This window comes from Podarcis erhardii (genome assembly GCF_964252035.2).
Source record: "Podarcis erhardii genome assembly, chromosome: 13".
Taxonomy (NCBI): Eukaryota; Metazoa; Chordata; class Lepidosauria; order Squamata; family Lacertidae; genus Podarcis; species Podarcis erhardii.
Window position 1 is genome coordinate 37,645,008 of NC_138502.1, and position 22,151 is coordinate 37,667,158.

The window sequence follows — 22,151 nt, forward strand, 5'->3', positions numbered from 1 at the left end:
TAAGGTGGTGGGTCTGGACAGCAGGAGGCCTGTGCCCTGCAGGTGCACTGCTCCAACTCATCTCCATCACCACCCAAGTAATCCAGTGATAGAAAGCCTCTGGCCCATGGGGCCATTTTAGCAAGTTACACCAACCAGCCCTGTATCTGATGTCATCTCTGATGTTAGGTGTAGGGCAGGTAACAGTGTGCTTTGTAAACCCCAACCATCATCTGATCATTTGGGCTTGCAAAGCACCTCTTTGAAAATAGTGGGCCTCGTTGCTGGGCCATCAGCTTGTTGCAATGAAGAGCTCCACGTCTGTGAACTTCAATCACCATGGAAATCAGACCTATATCAATAGCAGCAACTGTGACACCTTTCACACTGCCACAGACCCTTCACAGGAAATCTAATATGACACATATCTGAAAGCTCCCTAATGTCTCCTACCTTTCTGGTATGAAATCTTGCTTTCTGAACACGGAGTACAGTCATAGCAGCAGAATTTCTCCCCTTCCTTCTTTTTTCTCCTAGTACCAGAAGGGCAATTTTTGTTGCATTGAGAGAGGGGTGGGACCTGTGAATGTTAATTAACCATTAGGAAATATTTAGCACAGGGGAAATAATGGACATTTGGAGAACCTGAACTCCATTTTCTGGGCTGCAAGAGATCAAGTGGATGGGAGAAATGGCCTGCTGAATATTCAGAGAATTTTGAAAGCAATGAGCTGTCAACAGCCATTAATGGCATCTAATGATACAGAAGATGTTTTTGTGGCTCTGAAAATGAAGTAATGGCTTTTTCAATGTGTGTGTTTTTTTAAAAAAATCAAAGGGAGGGAGGGAGTCCACCTGAAGAAATAATACCATTATTTCCAAATAATACTATTACTTGGAAAAATACATTTCTTATAAAATTCAAAAGATTTTAAAGTAGAGTTGAAAGGATGTTTTGACATCCTAAGTGATTTAAATAAGCAGCTACTGTATACACTTTCAGGTTCCTTCAGTTTTACCAGCTGAAAAAACACAAATGTTGGGGACTGAGAACCCCAGACTAAATACACTGGGCCAAGAGACAATTGTAAAACAAGTTAAGGTACAGGGACCCCTGACCGTTAGGTCCAGTCATGGATGACTCTGGGGTAGCGGCACTCATCTCGCTTTATTGGCCGAGGGAGCTGGCGTACAGCTTCTGGGTCATGGGGCCAGCATGACTAAGCCGCTTCTGGTAAACCAGAGCAGCGCATGGAAACGCTGTTTACTTTCCCACTGGAGCAGTACCTATTTATCTACTTGCACTTTGGCATGCTTTTGAACTGCTAGGTTGGCAGGCGCAGGGACCGAACAATGGGAGCTCACCCTGTCACTGGGATTCGAACTGCCGACCTTCTGATCGGCCAGCCCTAGGCTCTGTGATTTAGACAACAGCGCCACACACATTCCACAACTTAAGCAGCCTCAAAAACAAGGATTGTGCTGGACTCTGCAAGACTTCTGCTACTATAACTTGAGAATTACTAGCCTCCAAACCAGGCATTCTCTGCAGAGGTTCTTTCTCCCCAAAGAAGTTGGTTGGAGATTAGGCTTAGGTCACACTCTGCTGGCCTAGAAATCTGTAAAGAATGTGCTAGACAGGGAAGTGGAAGACCAGGATTCAAATCCCCACTTGGCCATGAAACTCATTGGGTGACCTTGGACCAGTCACTGCTGCTCTCAGTCTACACTACCTTACAGGGTTGTTGGTTGTTAGGATAAAATGGGAAGTAAGCAAAGGAAAGGTGGACTAAAAATGCAATAAACAAACAAGCATATAATAATGAACTATGTCCTGGCCTGCTTCCAGGCATCAGAGCCCCACGACATTCATAGAGGTTTTCATAAACAACAAGAGAGAAAAAATGCAGGATCCATGTCTCCGCTAGGCTTCCAAGATGCAAGCATCACATTTAGGACACACTGGAGTTGCAATTTGCTGAAATCATGCCCCACCTGGTCAAAACTCCTGTGCCACACCATTTTGTCTTCATTGATGGAAAACTCTTTTCCGGGGGGAGCATCCAATTTCATCCATCCAACCTTCATTCTGATGAAGGAGTTATTTGGGAAAGTGACCAAGTTGGTAATATCAAATCCAGCTTCTAATTCCCTCTTCTCACTAAAAGACACTTCTTCTCCCGCACTGTTGTTAAATGAGACACTCCTAAGAAATGGGTGGAGCTGCATTGAGACAATTGTTTAAAACTCAACCTTATGTTCAGCATCGCCTTTTAATGTGCCATTGCCTCTTCCAAGGCAGTAGACAAGATTTCATATAATCACGAAATAATAACAATAGCAGTAATAACAGTAAATGTTGATTGATCTCTCTTTCCTCTGTAGATTCCTCCGTATAGGACTAAGGCACACTGTATATGTATTTCAAAGCTTAAACAGGACTTCCAAAATCATCATGCAAACATCCATGAAGTTCAATACAGAAAGGGTATAAATGAAAGAACAGGAAAATGGGGAGAGGGTAAGACTGAGGGAGGAACAGGCAAAAAAGATGTTCCTGTTAAGACTCTAGTTGAGATAGAAATTGCCATTGACAATATCACACCTAGCTGTTTTGAAGAGCTGAAGCTCAGGTGAGTGAGTTGCATCCGATTTTCTCAGATATGATAAATATTACTATAAAAAGATGGTTTTTTGTCCAAAATGAATGTCACTGTGTATTTCTGATGATACCATTGTAAATATGTTTCCCAAAAAATGGCAAGATTAAAGTGGCAGCCTTCATAGTAATTGCAACTCAATAGAACACAGCCCAAAAATCTTATGCTGGACACTTTGTACCACTCACTCTGGAATATACCATATTTTTCGTCCCATAGGACGCTCCGACCCATAGGACGCATCTAGTTTTTGGGGGGGGAGATTTTTTCTTTTATTTCCCCACCAAAACCAGGTCGGGGAACAGTGGTATGGCGGCGCTCCGCCTCCCCGCTGTCCCCCGAGATGGGGCTGGCCGATGTCTGCCCTGCGCGAGGGGTGCTCTGCTTCAGGGTGCACTGCACGCCGGGTGGCAGGCTGCTATCCACAGTGTGGGGAGCCCTGCGGGAACTCCCGTGGGCTGCCCAGGCTTGCTGATGGCTTCCAGAAGCCTGGAGAGTGGGAGGGGTCGGTGCGCATCGACCCCTCTCGCTCTCCAAGCTTCAGCGAAAGCCTGTATTCGCCCCATAGGACGCACACAGATTTCCCCTTCATTTTTGGAGGGGGAAAAGTGTATCCTATAGGGTGAAAAATACGGTAGCTATAACAAAGATAATCACAAATAATTTGAGATTTTGACAAGGACTAGACATGATTTATATGATTTGGCATATACAGCAGAACCAACGTTTTCAAAACAACCCCCTCCCCCAAAACCTGGCAAATCTGGAACTATGCTTGGTGATCTGATACAATTGGACTTAATTTGGACTTTAAAGTCTTTCTTTAACTCACGTGCAACTACACATCCTACATGCCTATTTTTCAGTTTGGTTATTCATCTTTCAATTTTTGACTGTTATTGAAATTGTTGCCTTTCCTTTATCAACAATATAAAATGAAATATTTTTTTTTAAAAAAGAGCCATTACCTGCCAAGGCTGCAATTTCTGAAGCTCCAGTCTCCATCTTCTCACAGTTCCTCTGTCTTTTGCCCTGGATCTGTACATGGCATCATGCAGAGCATGTGCTACAACATAGACAGCATTGTAGATGCTGTAGCTGTGGCCAGTCATGCTCATCTCAAAGCCAGACGAGGGGAGGCTGTCCAGCTTCTCCTGTCCAGTGCAGGGTTCACTGAACTCAGTACTGGATTTTGAAAAGAAACAATAGAATGTCTGGAGCCAGAACTGCTGAAGAAAACCATCTTCACCTGCCATGAAAGGATTGAGGGAGTGAAGAAGGGTCTTGAATCCTTGCACCTCATTTGAGTGCAAAGTGAAGCAGATGGAGCCATGAAATGGTTGCATACTCTGGCTCATTTGAAAGGCCACTGCTGAGAAATCCAGTTGAGCAGTCGTAATCCATACCTTCTCCATAGATGTCACATTTTCTGCACCCCCTGCCGCTAGCCATAGTTGCAAAAAAACCATGGACTTGGCTTCTCCATAGACAATGACAGCATTGGCTTTGCTTTCCGCAATAGCAAGATAGGCTTGGAGCCACTGGGAGATCCTGTCATAATACTCTTCAAAATATGTGCCTTTTGAAATTCTCTCTGAAAAGGCCAAGCAAATGCCTCTCTGGAAAAGCCGAGTTTGCAGGATTTCCATAAACTTCTCTCCACTCTCACTATCCGCAGCGAGCAACCCAACCCACGTCCATCCAAAGTGAAGAAGTAACTCAACAATCCCAGTGTACTGATGGGCTTCATTGGGCACCATCCGGTAGAAGGGAGTGGATTGTCTTGGACCAGCATCCTCTGGGGCAAAGGAGCCATAAGTGAGCTGAAAGGAAACGGATACTTAATTCCCATTAATGCAGTAGAAACATTATGTGTGGATAGCAATGATGAAACAGTAAGCCCGTCAGGGAATGGGCAGATGAGAAGGAGTGGTACCCCAATAACATTCCAGAGAGAAGGAAGGGGGGAGAGTATGGTATGGTGATTTGAGATGGGTCACACCCGAGAAGGAAAAATGACCTGGGAAACAATAGGTGATGAAGAACAGGAGGAAGGTAGCAGTCAGATGCATTAGAAACAATACAGTAGCAAAGTGACATTCTCTCTCAAGAGAGTTTGTCAGAGCCCCCTCCTTCCACAAGGATCAGACATGCTCTGCAGAACCCAAAAGAGAATTGTCCTGAGCAGCCACCATAGGCAGCAGGAGGCGTCTGATTTCTAGGCAGAAATTGTCAGGGGGGTGGAGTGATACTCTGAGCAACATTAGCTCAAGGGTGAGAGCATACTTTCGTGTCTTCCTGTGGATTTAAATGAAACCATTGAAAAGCTCTCTCTGCTCCCCTGATTTCACTAGATAGCCGGTGACCTGTTGACGGCACCCCTGACAGCCCTAAACTATCCTGATCAAATTAATTAAGGTAATGGGCAAGCGACTGATGAGAAGCCTCTGTAATTTCCTGGTTGGAGTCTACCTGAGGTCAGCAGACCAAGCTGTTCGCATACATAGAGGAGGTGTGTACAAGTGTATCTGCAAAATGTTCCATTCATACCCTCTGAAGAACATGCACACGTTGGGAAATGGATGAAGGCGGATGAAAGCTTTTATTTAATACAATCTGAAATTGTCAAGAGGGCAATTGTGGAATGGAAAACTTTTCTCAACAGGACAGAGGAAAGAAGAATGAGGGGAAATCACCATGTTTGACTCTTACCTGGGGAATCTTGTAGACACCTAAGATAGCTGCCATGTGGAGGGAAACCTCAAAGTCAAGTCCCCCAATGATGGCCATCAGATATTTCTGTTTGTCACACTGGTAGTTGGGTAAAAATGTATAGTGTGTAGAGAGCAGCTCCAAAGTGGCCCAGCAGGTCATCCTTTCACTGAAGTAACTATCAAAGATGTGGAATCCTAATGTGACATTAGGTAATATATGGGAATTCTTGTTGATTTCCTTGACTGCAAACACCAAGGCCAGAATTTGCTGGTAGTATTTGGGTACAACACTGCAATGAGAGTTGGATATCAAAGTGTTTTGCTGTTTACCATTTTTTGTCAATCTGTTTAAAGAAACTTAAGTTCCCTGCCTTTCAGTGCTAGGGAACAACAAGGCAGCTTACAGGCAGATTTAATTAAACCAATAAAGAATTTGGTTTAAACACACACACCAAAAACTGCATTGCACTATTCACTCAAGTGAAGCTTGAGTTCCACTAAGATGGCTAGATCCTAATAAGCCAGGTGTCCTTCAGCTTATATTTGTGAAGTTTGTACTTCCTGCCTAAGTGCCGAATCTTACATTTGTCCCTATTGAAATTCATTTTGTTAACCCAATTCTCCAATCTGTTAAAGAAATCTTGAACTCCAAGGCAATGCCTACTTGCTTTCTAGGTCATATTTGTCATCCTGTATTAAAAGCTCCAATTCATCTTGCTTGTTTCCCATACCCTGTGCCTTTCAGTAGAGACAACTGAAACTAGGAGTCATTCCCTCCAGCTGCTTCCTTCTTGTAGTTTGTTGCCCTTTTGAAGGTTTCTGGAGCCCCACCTCAGTTTCCCATTCATCAATGAAGCTATTGCCCCCAATAACAGGCAACCTTCTGTTGCCTGTAACGTTTTGACAATTAGTCTGTGTACTTTTTCCTTGAAGATTCTGTAAAACCCAATGGTAGAGCATCTGCTTAGCATACAGGTGGGGCTGGGGCAGACCCCTGTCTGAAATCCTGGAGAGCCACTACTACTCTGTGCAGACAGGCCTGAGCTAGGTAGACCAATGGTTGCTACTGGCCATTCACCCATTTCCCAGAATGCTGGGCTCTCTAGATTATGACACCCATGTGACTGGTTGTGGTCATGGCTCCTCCTCTCCATTAAGCACTGCTCTGGTAAATGGGGTGAGGGAGCTTGGGGGTGAGAGAAAAACACACCACCCAGAACATAATGTCATATCTCACTGGAAGACTGCTCTTTCTTTGATTCCAAGCTGGATCCTAGACAATCCACCTCGTTCCTACAGGCTTGACGAGAAAATTATTGTCTGTCTTGATCATTTTAGATGTTAAAATTCAGGTGGTGGGGAGGGTTAAGTCTAAGACTGATCCTATGTTCTGAGAGGTGGGAGTTATTTTGCACCCCTCCCTAGAAGTAATAGATTCCCATAGTTAAAATAAATAGAATATATTTATGAGCCCACATGGTACCTTAGGAATTAATATGACATAGGAACTGAAAATTTGTGATACTTACAATGGATTAAGAATCTGATGGATGGATAGCCATTGTATGAAGGTTTCATAGTCAACAGAGGACAAGATGTGAGAAGTTAGTGCACCAATGATAAGGTGACCTGGCTGATAGTACTTGTGTGGGATATGGAGGTGACTGATGCTCCGATTGACATTTGACAGATTCACCATTTGAGGCAGCGAGAAGATTAACAGCATCAACACTGCCATACTAGGAACAATACAATTTCCTAGACAGAGATTTCCCTGTTTACAGCTAATCAGCATTGGCATTAGAAACAGCCTCAACCCCAAGACCTAGAATCCAACTCCAGGGGAAAGCTCACTAAACGAGTCAGCAGCACCTTAGCATTTGCTGGGGATGGCAGAGAGGGTTTTAATTCTTTTTAGACTGAATTCCTGGAAGTCTATGGAGGTCTAATCAGAAGCAGATTATTACCATGTAATTGATAATAACAGGGGAGAGAATAATGATCCCTTTGCCTCAGCTGGTCCATTGGAAGTAGCAGAGACAATGATCCACACAGAATAATCCCTCAGCAGCCTCCTTCAAGTGTTTTCAAGGCATTGTAATGAGGGGGGAGCAGGAACAAGCCTGTTGCCCCTTCCCCTCCATTGCATCCCTGCTGCCAGTTTCATCACCTACTGTGTTCTCAGAAGAGAGCCTCTCCAGCTTTCTCTACTTACTGTACTTTCTTACACAATCCAGAACCCTAAAAGTTGTCAATCACTCAAGTGAGTCTGAGCAGGTAGAGAAAGCTCCTTGCTGGGAATCAACAAGGACCTCTGTCCTGCAGCAGTTAGGCCAACCAAGCCTCTCCATTGGGCTCATGGTCCAAACCACATTCACATGTCCATCAGCTGGTGTTACGTGAGGCCAGGCATGGGGCAGGTAAGCCCATGGGGCCAAAATGAATTCTAGCCACTGGTAGAGTTAGACTGGAAAGGAACAATTGTGAGCAGACTCTGAGTGACTTCAAGGCATGGCTGTGATGATGGACATACGGTCCGTTGGGCCCTGTCTGCAGGCCTTTTTAGGGTCCCTAGATATTTTCACCTAAATAAATAGAGAATTGTAGAATTGGAAGGGGCCCCACAGGTCATCAAGCTAGACCACCTGCAATGCAGGGATCACAACTCAAGCATCCATGACAGGCTGGGCGGGTGACATGAGGAGGATGCAGCAGGAAGGGCACATGCCCATTACATCCTCCTGACGCCCTGCCAGCCCCACGCTGCTTTGAGGGGCTGAGATGTGGGATCGGACCTGCAAAGCAGAACAGGGCTGGCATGGGTGGTGTGAGGAGCAAAACCTGCCCTGGAAAATACTGTGCCCAGGGCAAAGACTGCCCTTGTGACTTCAGCTAAACCCTCTTTTCTGTCATGCTGCTTTGAGAAGAGGAAAGTGCATTCAAGAGCAGAGTTTGAGACACAAAGGGGATTGTGAGCTCGGCCCTGACTCTCGGATTCCAAGGAAGCAGCAGGACCACAGGCCTGTAAGGGAGGCAAAATTTAAAACAAAACTTGAGGTAGGGAATTTCTGTCCTGGCTCTTCTGAAAGTACTTCTTCATTCACACAAAGAGCTGCTTGTACAATTCTGAGTTCAGAATAGGTATATGTGGCATCTGTCACTCTCTCTGTGAAGAGGGGTATTTCCCTCCTTTTCATTTTCTCCTCATAGCATAGGGATATTATCTCCTGATGCCACAGGGGTGCCAAAGGGTTCTGTCCTGGGCCTGTTGTAGTCATACCAGGCCAATCTCGTTTATTTTATTTTTTATGGCATTACAAATGTAGTGGATTAGGAGAATGCTGTGGTCATAGTATATTTTGAGTTCAGGCAGGCTTTTGGCAAAGTCCACCATTATATTTTCATGAGGTAAAATGTGTGCTGAACATGTGCAGAGGAGGGCAGCCAGGAAGATGATGGGTGGGAAACCATGCCTTATGAGCAATGGTTGAGGGAGCTGGGTATGTTTAGCCTGGAAAAAGGAGACTGAGAGGAGATTCAAATTCAAATTCAAATTCAAAATCCTTTATTAGGCATAGCACACCACACATTAACAAACAAACATCATATACAGACTGTATAAGATACGGGCTCAGCGAACACATTTTATCCCATTCCTATTCTTAACTCCCAGAAATAAATTGATGTACATAAATGATATAATACAACACAGCAACATCACCTACCATTAAAACCACTAAATCTCTTTATCATGACCCATTCTTTCTTCATGGACAGCACTTAAAAATTCAACCACTATTAAAGTGATTTGCTCATCGCTGTCCGCCAGCAGGTCCTGAACAGTTGGTTGTGTAGAGATCTGTCTATTAAATTTTAGGGCCTCAAATAATTGTCTTCTGGCATAGCTGCCAAAATCACAGGAAAAGAATATATGCTCTAGAGTATCGGGTTCGTGTTTTCTGCATTTGCAGAGACGCTCTGATTCTGGGATAGCTAAGTATCTTCCTCTCACAACCACCGAGGGAAACATGTTAAATCTGGCCAACATAAACAGCCTACACGATTCATGTTTCTTCAGATTTGTCATGTATCCCTTTTGGAAATCTCTACACAAAGGGAGATTTAAGTGGACAGGAGAGCAGGTGCTGTGCTTTGCAACCTCAAGCATGGCGAGAACACTTTTTTCTGTAAGAGTCTTCCTGATAATTCCCCATGTATCTTTGGGATCAGAAATTTCAGTTAGAGTGAGCCCTATCGAATCCAGTTTTCTCCTACAAATCAATGATAGGTTGTAAATTGCACTATCACTTAAAAGATCATAAAGTAGAGAATTAGGGGATAGGGCTCTATAATGGAGGAAGATCCAATATTTCAAGGTCCTCAGCCATGCTCTTACTGATAAAGGCAATATTCCCAGCTCACAACATATTGTTTCATATTTTACAGAGTTTTCAAGACCTAATAGTGACCTCAGAAGGGATGCATGAAATTTATCCAACCTCTTGAGGTCACCTGAAATCCACACTGGTGTGCCGTATAGAAGTTGGGCACAAAGTTTCATGTCAATCACTTACAATACAGCTGGAATAAATCTGTTTCCTACTGGAGAAAAAAAAAAGGATTTAATATGGTGGGCTGTCACTTTGGCCTTAACTATTGCAGCACATATATGTGTATTCCAATTCATATTATTTTTAAATGTGATTCCCAGATAATTGAAGTGCTTAACTTCCTGTATTAGATGTCCATTAATTATACAGCCTTTTGGGTTCCCTCTCTTTCTGAATTGCATAATCTTTGTCTTATCATAATTAATTTTGATATTGTTGAGAGAGCAGTAGTTTGAGAAACTCTTAAATAATTTTTTTAAACCCAAAATCATTACGGCATCATCTGCATAAAGTAATAAAAAAAAGTGGGCTATTGTTTAAATAAGGAGTATGAGTGGTTGCGTTTTGAAGGAATAATGGTAGGTAAGATAAAAATAAATTAAATAGGGTAGGGGCCAAGATACAGCCTTGCCTAACTCCTCGATTATTCAGAATAGGACCTGCAAGTCTACCATTTTTTGATACTTTAACATATATTTGGTTATTAGAATGTAAACTTTGAATCAGTGTGAGTAGATATGGGTCGATACCAAGGTGTTCTAATTTAGTCCATAGTTTGTTGCGGTCGACCGAATCAAAGGCACTTTTTAAATCCACAAATGCCACAAAGAGTATTTGTTTATTTCTCATGACATATTTATCCACGAGATGACTTAACACTAGACACTGGTCAAGAGTTGACGAGCCTTCCTTAAAACCAGCCTGCTCTTTACCAGGTAGGCCTTTTGTCAGCATCCATTCTTCCAATTTAATAAGCAGAGATTTGGCATAGATTTTACTTATGCATGGTAACAAACTTATAGGCGTGTAATTCTCTTGGCAATTACTGAGAGAGGAGATATGATACTCATCTTCAGATACCTCAAGGGCTGTCAGATGGAAGAGGCAGCAAGATTTTCTCCTGCTACAAAGAGTAGAACCCCAACGAATGGATTAAAGTTACAAGAAAGGATGGAGGTGGAGTTTCTGGGCATCCCCACACTTTCTTCTGTGAAGTTGGTGGGTTTTTGTGTCCACAAGAGTTCCTTAATTTTCCAATTGTGCCCTTGGGCTCCCACAGGTGGGGACCACATCTCGGGGTGGGGGAGAACCATCTGATTTTTTTTATGCACATAGCAAGTTCAATAAACAAATAAAATGAAATTATATCAAGGAGTCGGCAGCAAATTCATTATACATGTTCTGGGGTAACAGAAAAGAGTGACAACAGGGTACTTTGCTATTTCTTCTTTATTAACTGCTGTTTGTCATTCAGATCAGGCCTCAATATGATAATGTAGCATTTGGGGAAAAAGATGGAGCCCATCAAACCAGCACTGGAGACCAAGATGGAGAAGATCTCCACAGCCACCATGTGTTTTCCCTTGGAGCTCAGGTAGACCGGAACAAAGGAGATCCAAACACTACAAAATAACAACATGCTGAAGGTGATGAATTTGGCCTCATTAAAGCTGTCAGGCAGTTTCCTGGCTAAAAATGCTACAACAAAACTGACAATGGCCAGGAGGCCCATGTAGCCCAGGACACAGTAAAACATGGCAGCTGACCCTTCATTACATTCCAGAATAATTTCTCCTGTCACAGAGTGTTTGTCAAAATGGGGGAATGGGGGAGAGGTTCCCAGCCACACAGTGCAAATACCAGCTTGGATAATAGTACAAGTCAACACAATGGCGCTTGCCAGTCTTTTCCCCACCCATTTCCTCATTCTGGATCCTGGTTTGGTGGCCATGAATGCCAGAACAACGGTGATGGTTTTGGCCAACACACAAGAAACAGTCACTGTGAAAACCACACCAAAAGCCATTTGTCGGACAAGGCAGGTCACTCTGTCTGGTCGGCTGAGGAAGATGAGGGGACAGAGAAAACAGAGAAGGAGAGACAGGAGGAGAATGTAGGTGAGGTCCCGATTATTGGCCCTGACAATCGGTGTGTCCTGATGCTTCAGAAAGATGGCGAGGGACAATAGGGTGAGCAAAGAGCAGAATACGGAGCCAAAAGCTAAGCTCATCCCAAGCGGTTCTTCCAAAGTCAAGAAGCTGATGGACTTTGGAATGCATTGTGTTTGGTTCCTGTTTGGATAGTGATCTTCTGAGCATCCGACACAGTCATTCATGTCTGAAAAGAAGAAAGGATTCCCTTTAAGGGTACAACTTGTGAGTAGGTATGCATCCTGGCAGTATGGGACTTACCAGTTGGATGTGGAAGAGACAATCCTTTTCAGACACAGGAGTGACTAGCATGGGGAGAAAGGGCTTTGAACCCCCCTCCCCCAGACAATGATCTCAGTTGCTTGCCGGGACAGTAATGGGGTGGGTCTGGACAGCAGGAGTCCTGTCCTCTGCTGGTGCACTGCTGCAACTCATCTCCATCACCACCCAGGTAATCCAGTGATAGAAAACCTCTGGCCCATGGGGCCATTTTAGCAAATTACACCTACCGGCCCTGTATCTGATGTCATCTCTGATGTTAGGTGTAGGGCAGGTAACAGTGTGCTTTGTAAACCCCAACCATCATCTGATCATTCGGGCTTGCAAAGCACCTCTTTGAAAATGCTGGGCCTCATGGCTGGGCCATCAGCTGGTTGCAATGAAGAGCTCCAAGTTTTTGAACTTCAATTACTATGGAAATCAAAACTACATCAATAGCAGCAACTGTGACACCTTTCACATTGACACAGACCCTGCAAAGGAAACCTGAGTTATCTGAAAGCTCCCTAATGTCTCCTACCTTTCTGGTATGAAATCTTGCCTTCTGAACACGGAGTACAGTCATAGCAGCAGAATTTCTCCCCTTCCTTCTTTTTTCTCCTAGTACCAGAAGGGCAATTTTTGTTGCATTGAGAGAGGGGTGGGACCTGTGAATGTTAATTAACCATTAGGAAATATTTAGCACATGGGGAATAGTGGACATTTGGAGAACCTGAACTCCATTTTCTGGGCTGCAAGGGATCAAGTGGATGGGAGAAATGGCCTGCTGAATATTCAGAGAATTTTGAAAGCAATGAGCTGTCAACAGCCATTAATGGCATCGAGCAATTGGCAAATTAACTGAATCTACTGTAGAAAATCGGAAATTGGCAGAGGAAGCCATCCAGAAAACTGAGGCACTGGAGCAGGAGGTAAGACCACTCCACAAGCAGGTTGGGGAACAGCAGGCCTATCTGTCCATGATCGAACTTCGGGCCTGGGAAAATAACTTAAAATTGAGGTTTATACCAGAACTTGAACCCGAACAAGGGAACTTAATTGAGTTTTTGACAAAGGAATTTTCCAAGTGGTGGCCTTTGGAGGAAGAAAAGGACTTTAAAATCGTGACTGCTTTTAGACTTGGGAAATTAACAAGGAAGGACAAGCCCAGAGACTGTTTGATTACTTTGAGATCCAAGGAGGAAAGAGACAAAATACTAGGACTACATTACGGAAAGTCACTTGAAATTTTGGGCAAAAGAGCAGAGATTTATAAGGACATTCCTAAACAACTCCTGGACCTTAGATCCACCTACCTTGAACTAGTAAGGTTGTTGAGGAGCAATTCAATTATCTTTAGGTGGGAATTTCCACAAGGACTATCTTTCACGTTCAGAGGGAAGAAGGTGAAAATTAAAACAGCTGAAGAAAGAGACAATTTTTTGAATATTTACGGAGAGGACCTTCAGAAAGGGATTGAAGAACCTTCAGGGGCTGGACCATCGTCTGTACCTATACCTACACCTTCGGGGTCTGAAGACCAGGACAAAAAGATACCACCACCAGGGCAATAACAGATATATCCAGGATGTCTCTGCAACTTCTGAGCTGGAACATAAATGGCGCCAACATCCCGGAGAAAAGGAGAAGGATATTTCATATTTTGAAAAAAGAACAATTGGACATTATTTGTTTGCAAGAAACACATGTGACTAGGCTACACAGAAAAGTGTTAATAAATAAAAGATTAGGCCAAGAATTTATTTCTTCGGATCGAGTTAAGAAAAGAGGTGTGGTGATATATGCAAAAGAGAGCCTGTCACCAAAATTTTTATTTAAAGATGAACAAGGAAGAATCCTGGCAATTGAGATCCAGAATCAAGGAGAAAAGTTTTTGATATTAGGAATTTATGCGCCAAACGACGGAAAATCGGAATTCTACAAGAAGCTGCATGAGATAATGCTGGACTATCTGAACTATGATAACATCATTATGATGGGAGATATGAATGGGGTGGTATCAACCAACATGGATAAGTCACATAGCCAAAATGTAACAAAAGAAGGCAGACTACCCAAAACATTTTTTGAACTTACTGACAACATGGACTTGATCGACATCTGGAGAACAAAGAACCCTCTAGGAAGAGAAGGAACATTTTTTTCTGAAGCCCAACTGACATGGACAAGAATCGACCAAATATGGACAACTAGAGGGCTGGCACCCAAGATAAAAAAAGTGGAAATCTGCCCAAAGACCTGCTCCGACCATAACGCTGTAAAGATGGATATGAGACTAACCCCAACCGGCTCCTTTAGATGGAGGATGAATGACAACTTGTTTAGAGATCAGGAGATTATTAAAAAGGCCCAAAAAGCTTTGAAGGACTATTTTGAGATAAACCTGAACACCACGGTGGAAAAAAGAACTGTCTGGGACGCAAGTAAGGCGGTTATGAGGGGGTTTCTGATACAACAGAACACTATAAAGAAAAAAGCACAGAATGAGAAAAAAGACAAGATTTTGGAGAAGATCAAAGAAGGTGAGAAGAGGTTAAGATCGAGACCGAAATCAAAGGAGATTCTAAGAGAAATTAAACTTTACCAAGCACAATATTCAAAATTGATAAATCAGGAAGTGGAATGGAAAGTTAAGCTAATGAAACAAAGATCCTTTGAATCAGCAAATAAATGTGGAAAGCTGCTAGCATGGCAGCTGAAAAAGAGACAAAAACTGAACACGGTAACAAATTTAGAAATTGAAGGAAGAAACATCCAGAACCCAGTGGAGATCAGAAAGTGTTTCCAGAGATATTTCAAACAACTATATACACAAGGGCCGCAAAATGAATCGGAGATAGAACAATTTTTAAAGAAGAATGGTTTACCAAGCTTGTCCCTGCGAAATAGAACAATCCTGAACTATAAAATAACACAACAAGAGATTGAAGAAGCCATTCAGAACATGCAACTGGGCAAGTCTCCAGGGCCAGATGGACTCACCTCCAAATATTATAAGACATTGAAAGACTATCTGATACATCCATTAATGGAGGTTTGCAATGAAATTATGGAAGGGAAGAAGGCACCAGAGTCATGGAAAGAGGCTTTCATCACATTGATACCTAAACTAGAAACTGAAAAGACACAACTTAAGAACTACCGCCCCATCTCCCTCCTAAATGTGGATTACAAAATATTTGCAGACATTTTAGCAAGCAGATTTAAAAAAGTTTTAAATGAAGTAATTCACAAGGACCAGGCAGGCTTCCTCCCAGGTAGACATTTGTTTGCTAACACAAGGAACATTATTGACATTTTGGAACTTTTGCAAACAAATATCAATACAAAAGCAGTGTTGATATTTATAGATGCGGAGAAGGCCTTTGACAATATTTCTTGGAAGTTTATGAAGAAAAACTTGGAAGGAATGGGAGTGGGGCGGGGGTTTGAGAATGGGATAGAGGCAATTTATTCGGAGCAAAAGGCAAAATTGATAGTGAACAATGTGGTGACGGAAGAGTTTAAAATTGAAAAAGGAACACGACAAGGTTGTCCTATTTCCCCCTTGTTATTTATATCGGTCCCGGAAGTGCTCTTAAATATGATTAGAGGAGACCGGTTGGTGGAGGGTATTCAGGTCGGAGCGAAACAGTATAAACTCAAAGCATTTGCAGATGACCTAGTATTGACCTTACAGGAGCCAGAGCCCAGTACCAAAAGGGTATTGCAACTGATTTATGAGTTTGGTCGGGTGGCGGGATTTAAACTTAATAAGCAAAAAACCAAGGTTTTGGAAAAAAAATTGACTTCTTTAGAATCAGAAAGGTTTCAGAAAGAGACAGAATTAAATGTGGTTAAAAAAGTAAAATACCTAGGGGTAAATATAACAGTGAAGAACATGAATTTATTTAAAGATAACTATGAAAAATGTTGGTCTGAAATTAAAAGGGATCTAGAAGTTTGGTCAAGACTGAAACTTTCCTTGTCAGGACGTATTGCTGCTATTAAGATGAATGTATTGCCAAAAATGTTGTTTTTGTTTCAAACTTTACAGATTGTGGACAAAATGGGGTGGTTTGAGAAATGGCAGAGAGATATCTCTAAATTTGTCTGGCAGGGCAAAAAGCCCAGAATTAAGTTTAAGATTTTAACTGATGCCAAAGAAAGAGGGGGCTTTGCCCTGCCAGACTTAAAGCTGTACTATGAATCAGCAGCTTTCTGCTGGTTGAAGGACTGGCTGCTTCTCGAAAACACAGATGTTTTAGATTTGGAAGGATTTAATAATAATTTTGGATGGCATGCATATTTGTGGTATGACAAGGTTAAAATACATAAGGCCTTTAAGAACCATGTTGTCAGAAAAGCAGTGTTCAATGTCTGGACAAAATATAAAGACTTACTGGAAAATAAGACCCCAAGGTGGCTATCACCAATGGAGGCTAAGGCCCCGAAAAGACTCAGTATGGAGGCCAAATGGCCGAAATATTGGGAAATAATAGAAAAAGATGGAGATAACTGGAGGTTGCAGAGTATGGAGAAAATAAAAGATAAAGTGCGAGATTGGTTACATTATGCTCAGATTAAAGAAGTCTTTAAGTTGGACAAAAAGATAGGATTCCAGGTGGAAAAATCAAAGTTAGAAACAGAACTGTTAGAACCCAGCTCTAAGATACTTTCAAGAATGTATAACTTGCTGCTAAAATGGAATACACAGGATGAAAAACAGCTATGATAAAATGGGCACAGGACATAGGGCATAACATCATGTTTGCTGACTGGGAAAAGTTATGGACCATAGGTCTGAGATTTACGGCATGTAATGCCTTGAAAGAAAACATTATGAAAATGATATACAGGTGGGACATGACTCCAGTCAAGCTTGCAAAGATATACCATTTGCCTGATAATAAATGTTGGAAGTGTAAAGAAGCTGAAGGAACATTCTTTCACCTCTGGTGGACTTGCCCCAGAGTGAAGGCTTTCTGGGAAATGATATATAATGAGCTGAAAAAGGTATTTAAGTATACCTTCCCTAAGAAACCAGAGGCCTTTCTTTTGGGCATTGTCGGCCAGAGTGTGCAAAAGAAGGATCGAACGTTTTTTATGTATGCTACAACAGCAGCAAGGATACTCATCGCTAAATGCTGGAAAACTCAAGATTTGCCCACACTGGAAGAATGGCAGATGCAACTGATGGACTATATGGAACTGGCGGAGATGACTGGCAGAATCCGAGACCTGGGAGAAGAATTGGTGGAAGAGGACTGGAAGAAATTTAAGGACTATCTACAAAAACATTGTAAATTGTATGAATGTTAAGAAAGATGTAAGATTTGTAATAACATGGCTCCAACAAATTAGTAATAAGGAATATAAATTTATATGCAATTGAAAGAAAAGACAAATTTTGGATATATAAATATTTTAAAACTAAGTTTTTTAAAGAGTGATTTAAATTCTAAAATTTGAGATTTAATACTGGAAAATTACAATTATATGAACTGAAATAAGTAAATAATTTGCTAACAAAATTTATGAGATTAAAATGCAGGAACAAGAGATGTGAGGAAGTCCAAAGATGAGAATGAAATGTGGATATTGGAAAAGACTATGTTATTTTGTATGTTTTTTATTGCTTAAAAATTTTAATAAATATTATTATGAAGAAAAAAAAACAGCCATTAATGGCATCGAATGAGACAGATGTTTTTGTGGCTCTGAAAATGAAGTAATGGCCATTTCAATGTGTTTTTTAAGAAATAAAAATCAAAAGGAGGGAGGGAGGGAGGGAGGGAGGGAGGGAGGGAGGGAGGGAGGGAGTTCACCTGAACAGTAATATTATTATCATTTGGAAAAATACATTTCTTATAAAACTCAAAAGGATTTAAAGTAGAGTTGAAAGATGGTTTGACATCCTAAGAGATTTAAATAAGCAGCACCAGTATACACTGTCAGGTTCCTTTTGTTTTTCCACCTGAAAAAGCACAAATATTGGGGACTGAGAACCCCAGACTAAATACACTGGGCCAAGAGACAATTGTCACACAAGTTAAGCAGCCTCAAAACGATGGATAGTGCTGGACTCTGCCAGACTTGAGAATTACTAGCCTCCAAACCAGGCATTCTCTACAGAAGTCTGCCTCATCTGTCTCCAGGCTCAGCTCCCTTTTCTTTCTCCCCAAAGAACTTGGTTGGAGCTTAGGCTTAGGTCACACTCTGCTGGCCTAGAAATCTTTAAAGAATGTGCTATTCAGGGAAGTGGAAGACCAGGGTTCAAATGAAACTCATTGGGTGACCTTGGGCCAGTCACTGCTTCTCCCAGTCTACACTGCCTTACAGGATTCTTGTTAGGATAAAACGGGAAGAAAGCACACGGCCTTGAGCTCCTTGGAAGAAAGGTGGACTAAAAATGCAATAAACAAACAACCATATAATAATGAACTATGTCCTGGCCTGCTTCAGGGCATCAGAGCCCCACAACATTCATAGAGGTTTTCATAAACAACAAGAGAGAAAAAAATAGGGGATCCATGTCTCCGCTAGGCTTCCAAGATGCAAGCATCACATTTAGGACACACTGGAGTTGCAATTTCCTGAAATCATGCCCCACCTGGTGAAAACTCCTGTGCCACACCATTTTGTCTTCATTGATGGAAAACTCTTTTCCTGGGGGAGCATCCAGTTTCATCCATCCAACCTTCATTCTGATGAAGGAGTTATTTGGGAAAGTGACCAAGTTGGTAATATCAAATCCAGCTTCTAATTCCCTCTTCTCACTAAAAGACACTTCTTCTCCCGCACTGTTGTTAAATGAGACACTCCTAAGAAATGGGTGGAGCTGCATCGAGATGGCAGGAAGAGGACAATTGTTTAAAGCTCAAACTTATCTTATGTTCAGCATCGCCTTTTAAAGTGCCATTGCCTCTTCCAAGGCAGTAGACAAGATTTCATATAATCACAAAATAATAACAATAGCAGTAATAATGGCAAATTTTGATCTATAGGGGCTCCCAAAATCTACTGCTGAGCACTTTGTACTGCTCACTCTGGAATATAGCTATAACAGAGATAATCACCAATAATTTGAGATTTTGACAAGGACTAGACACGTTTTATATGATTTGGCATATACAGCACAACCAGCATTTTCAAAACAACCCCCCACAAATCTGGAAAATCTGGAACTATGCTTGGTGATCTGATACAATTGGACTTAATTTGGACTTTAAAGTCTTTATTTAACTCACGTGCAACTACACATCCTACCTGCCTATTTTTCAGTTCAGTTATTCATCTTTCAATTTTTGACTGTTGTTAAAATTGTTCTCTTTGCTTTAAAAACAATATAAAATGAAACAATAGTCAAAAGATATACAACAACAACAACAAAAGAGCCATTACCTGCCAAGGCTGCAATTTCTGAAGGTGCGGTCTCCAACTTCTCACAATTCCTCTGTCTTTTGCCCTGGATCTGTACATGGCATCATGCAGAGCATGTGCCACAACATAGACGGCATTGTAGATGCTGTAGCTGTGGCCAGTCATGCTCATCTCAAAGCCAGACGAAGGGAGGCTGTCCAGCTTCTCCTGTCCAGTGCAGGGTTCACTGAACTCAGTACTGGATTTGGAAAAGAAACAGTAAAATGTCTGCAGCCAGAACTGCTGAAGAAAACCATCTTCACCTGCCATGAAAGGATTGAGGGAGCGAAGAAGGTTCTTGAATCCTTGCACCTCATTTGAGTGCACTGTAAAGCAGATGGAGCCATGAAATGGTTGCATACTCTGGCTCATTTGAAAGGCCACTGCTGAGAAATCCAGATGAGCAGTCATAATCCATACCTTCTCTATAGGTGTCATGTTTTCTGCACCCGCTGCCGCTAGCCATAGTTGCAAAAAACCCATGGATTTGGCTTCTCCATAGACAATGACAGCATTGGCTTTGCTTTCCGCAATATCATGATAGGCTTGGAGCCACTGGGAATACATGTGATAATACTCTTCAAAATATGAGCCTTTTGGAGTTCGCTCTGAAAAGGCCAAGCAAATACCTCTCTGGAAAAGCCGAGTTTGCAGGATTTCCATAAATTTCTCTCCACTCTCACTACCCGCAGCGAGCAACCCAACCCACGTCCATCCAAAGTGCAGAAGTAACTCAACAATCCCAGTGTACTGATGGGCTTCATTGGGCACCATCCGGTAGAAGGGAGTGGATTGGCTTTGACCAGCATCCTCTGGGGCAAAGGAGCCATAAGTGAGCTGGAAGGAAACGGATACTTAATTCCCATTAATGCAGTAGAAACACTGATTATGTGTGGATAGCAATGACTAAACCATTGTGCTTTGGACCTGCTGTCTTAGTAAGCCCTTCATGGAATGGGCAGATGAGGAGGAGTGGTGGAGAGCAGCACCCCAATATCTTCCAGAGAGAAGGAACTGGTGGGTATGGTGTGGTGGTTTGAGACGGGTCACTCCCGAGAAGGAAAAAGGACCTGGGAAATAATGGGTGATGAAGAACCAGGGCAAGGTAGCAATGAACAAAGACAGGAGTCAGATTTCTTAGAAACAGTACAGCAGCCAAGTGACATTCTCTCAAGAGAGAGTTTGTCAGAGCCCCCTCCTTCCACAAGGTCCAGACACGCTCTGCAGAACCCAAAATAGAATTGTTCTTAGCAGCCACCATAGGCAGCGGGAAATGTCTGATTTCTAGGAAGAAATTTTCGGTGCAGGGTGGAGTTGCAATCTGAGCAATATTAGCTCAAGGGTGAGAGCATACTTTCCAGTCTTCCTGTCTTCCTGTGGATTAAAATGAAACCATTGAAAAGCTCGCTCTGCTCCTCTGATTTCACTAGGTAGATAGCCGGTGACCTGTTGATGGCACCCCTGACAGCCCCAAATTATCCTGATCAAATTAATTAAGGTAATGTGCAAGCGACTGATGACCAGCCTCCATAATTCATCCTGGTTGGAGTCTACCTGAGGCCAGCAGACCAAGCTGTTCACATACATAGAGTAGGTGTGTACAACTGTATCTGCAAAATGCTCCATTCCTACCTTCTGAAGAACATGCACATGTTGGGAAATGGATGAAGACGGAAGAAAGCTTTTATTAAATACAATCTGGAATTGTCAAGAGGGCTATGATGGAATGCAAAACTTTTCTCGATAGGACAGAGGAAAGAAGAATGAGGGGACGTCACCATGTTTGACTCTTACCTGGGGAATCTTGTAGACACCTAAGATGGCTGCCATGTGGAGGGAAACCTCAAAGTCAAGTCCGCCAATGACAGCCCTCAGGTTTTTCTGTTTGTCACACTGGTAGTTGGGTACAAATCTATAGTGTGTAGAGAGCAGCTCCAAAGTGGCCCAGCAGGTCATCCTTTCACTGAAGTAACTATCAAAGATGTGGAATCCTAATGTGACATTAGGTAATATATGGGAATTCTTGTTGATTTCCTTGACTGCAAACACCAAGGCCAGAATTTGCTGATAGTATTTGGGTACAACACTGCAATGAGAGTTGGACATCAAAGCGTTTTGCTGTGTACCATTTTTTCTGAATCTGCTTAAGGAAACTTAGGTTCCCTGCCTTTCAGTGTTAGGGAGCAACAAGGCAGCTTACAGGCAGATTTAATTAAACCAATAAAGAAGATGGCAAGTGAAGCTTGAGTTCCACTAAGATGGCTAGATCCTAATAAGCCAGGTGTCCTTCACCTTATATTTGTGAAGTTTGAACTTCCTGCCTAAGTGCAGAAGCTTACATTTGTCCCTATTGAAATTCATTTTGTTAACCCAGTTCTCCAATCTGTTAAAGTAATCTTGAATCCCGATGCAATGGAGCAATTCGTCGGACCTTACAGTCTTGGCAGAGTTTGAGTTCCAACAAATATTGGGGAAGTTGAGGTCTCCTATGACCACTATAGCTCTTCTTTTGGAATGCTTCATAATCTACTCTAGGAAGGCATCATCCAAGTCTTCAGTCTGGCTTGGAGGTCACTC

At 42.3% G+C, this 22,151-nt stretch overlaps 2 protein-coding genes across 3 annotated transcripts in view; both read right to left on the bottom strand.

Annotated features, from left to right (window-relative positions):
- LOC309328050 (vomeronasal type-2 receptor 26-like) overlaps positions 1-6,433 on the bottom strand; it is a gene marked incomplete at its 3' end in the record, with an annotated part of 41,475 nt that extends 35,042 nt beyond the window's left edge. The window contains exons 1-4 of one of the 2 annotated variants that reach the window (XM_081837923.1): positions 6,274-6,433; positions 3,608-4,008; positions 1,975-2,202; positions 433-559 (exon numbers count right to left, since the gene is read on the bottom strand). In XM_081837923.1, coding sequence (XP_081694049.1) covers positions 433-559; positions 1,975-2,202; positions 3,608-4,008; positions 6,274-6,313 — 796 coding nt within the window. In that variant the 5' untranslated portion in view covers positions 6,314-6,433. The remainder of the gene's footprint in view (positions 1-432; positions 560-1,974; positions 2,203-3,607; positions 4,009-6,273) is intronic. The other variant, XM_081837922.1, reaches the window with a different exon arrangement.
- A 4,745-nt stretch (positions 6,434-11,178) lies between these two features.
- Positions 11,179-20,348, bottom strand: LOC309327052 (vomeronasal type-2 receptor 26-like; the record flags this gene model as incomplete). The annotated part of the gene is made up of 4 exons (XM_081836087.1): positions 11,179-12,081; positions 12,694-12,820; positions 18,766-18,993; positions 19,557-20,348. The coding sequence occupies 4 exons, from the start codon at positions 20,346-20,348 to the stop codon at positions 11,183-11,185; spliced, it is 2,046 nt and encodes a 681-aa protein (XP_081692213.1). The 3' UTR covers positions 11,179-11,182.
- Between the last annotated feature and the right edge of the window lie 1,803 nt (positions 20,349-22,151).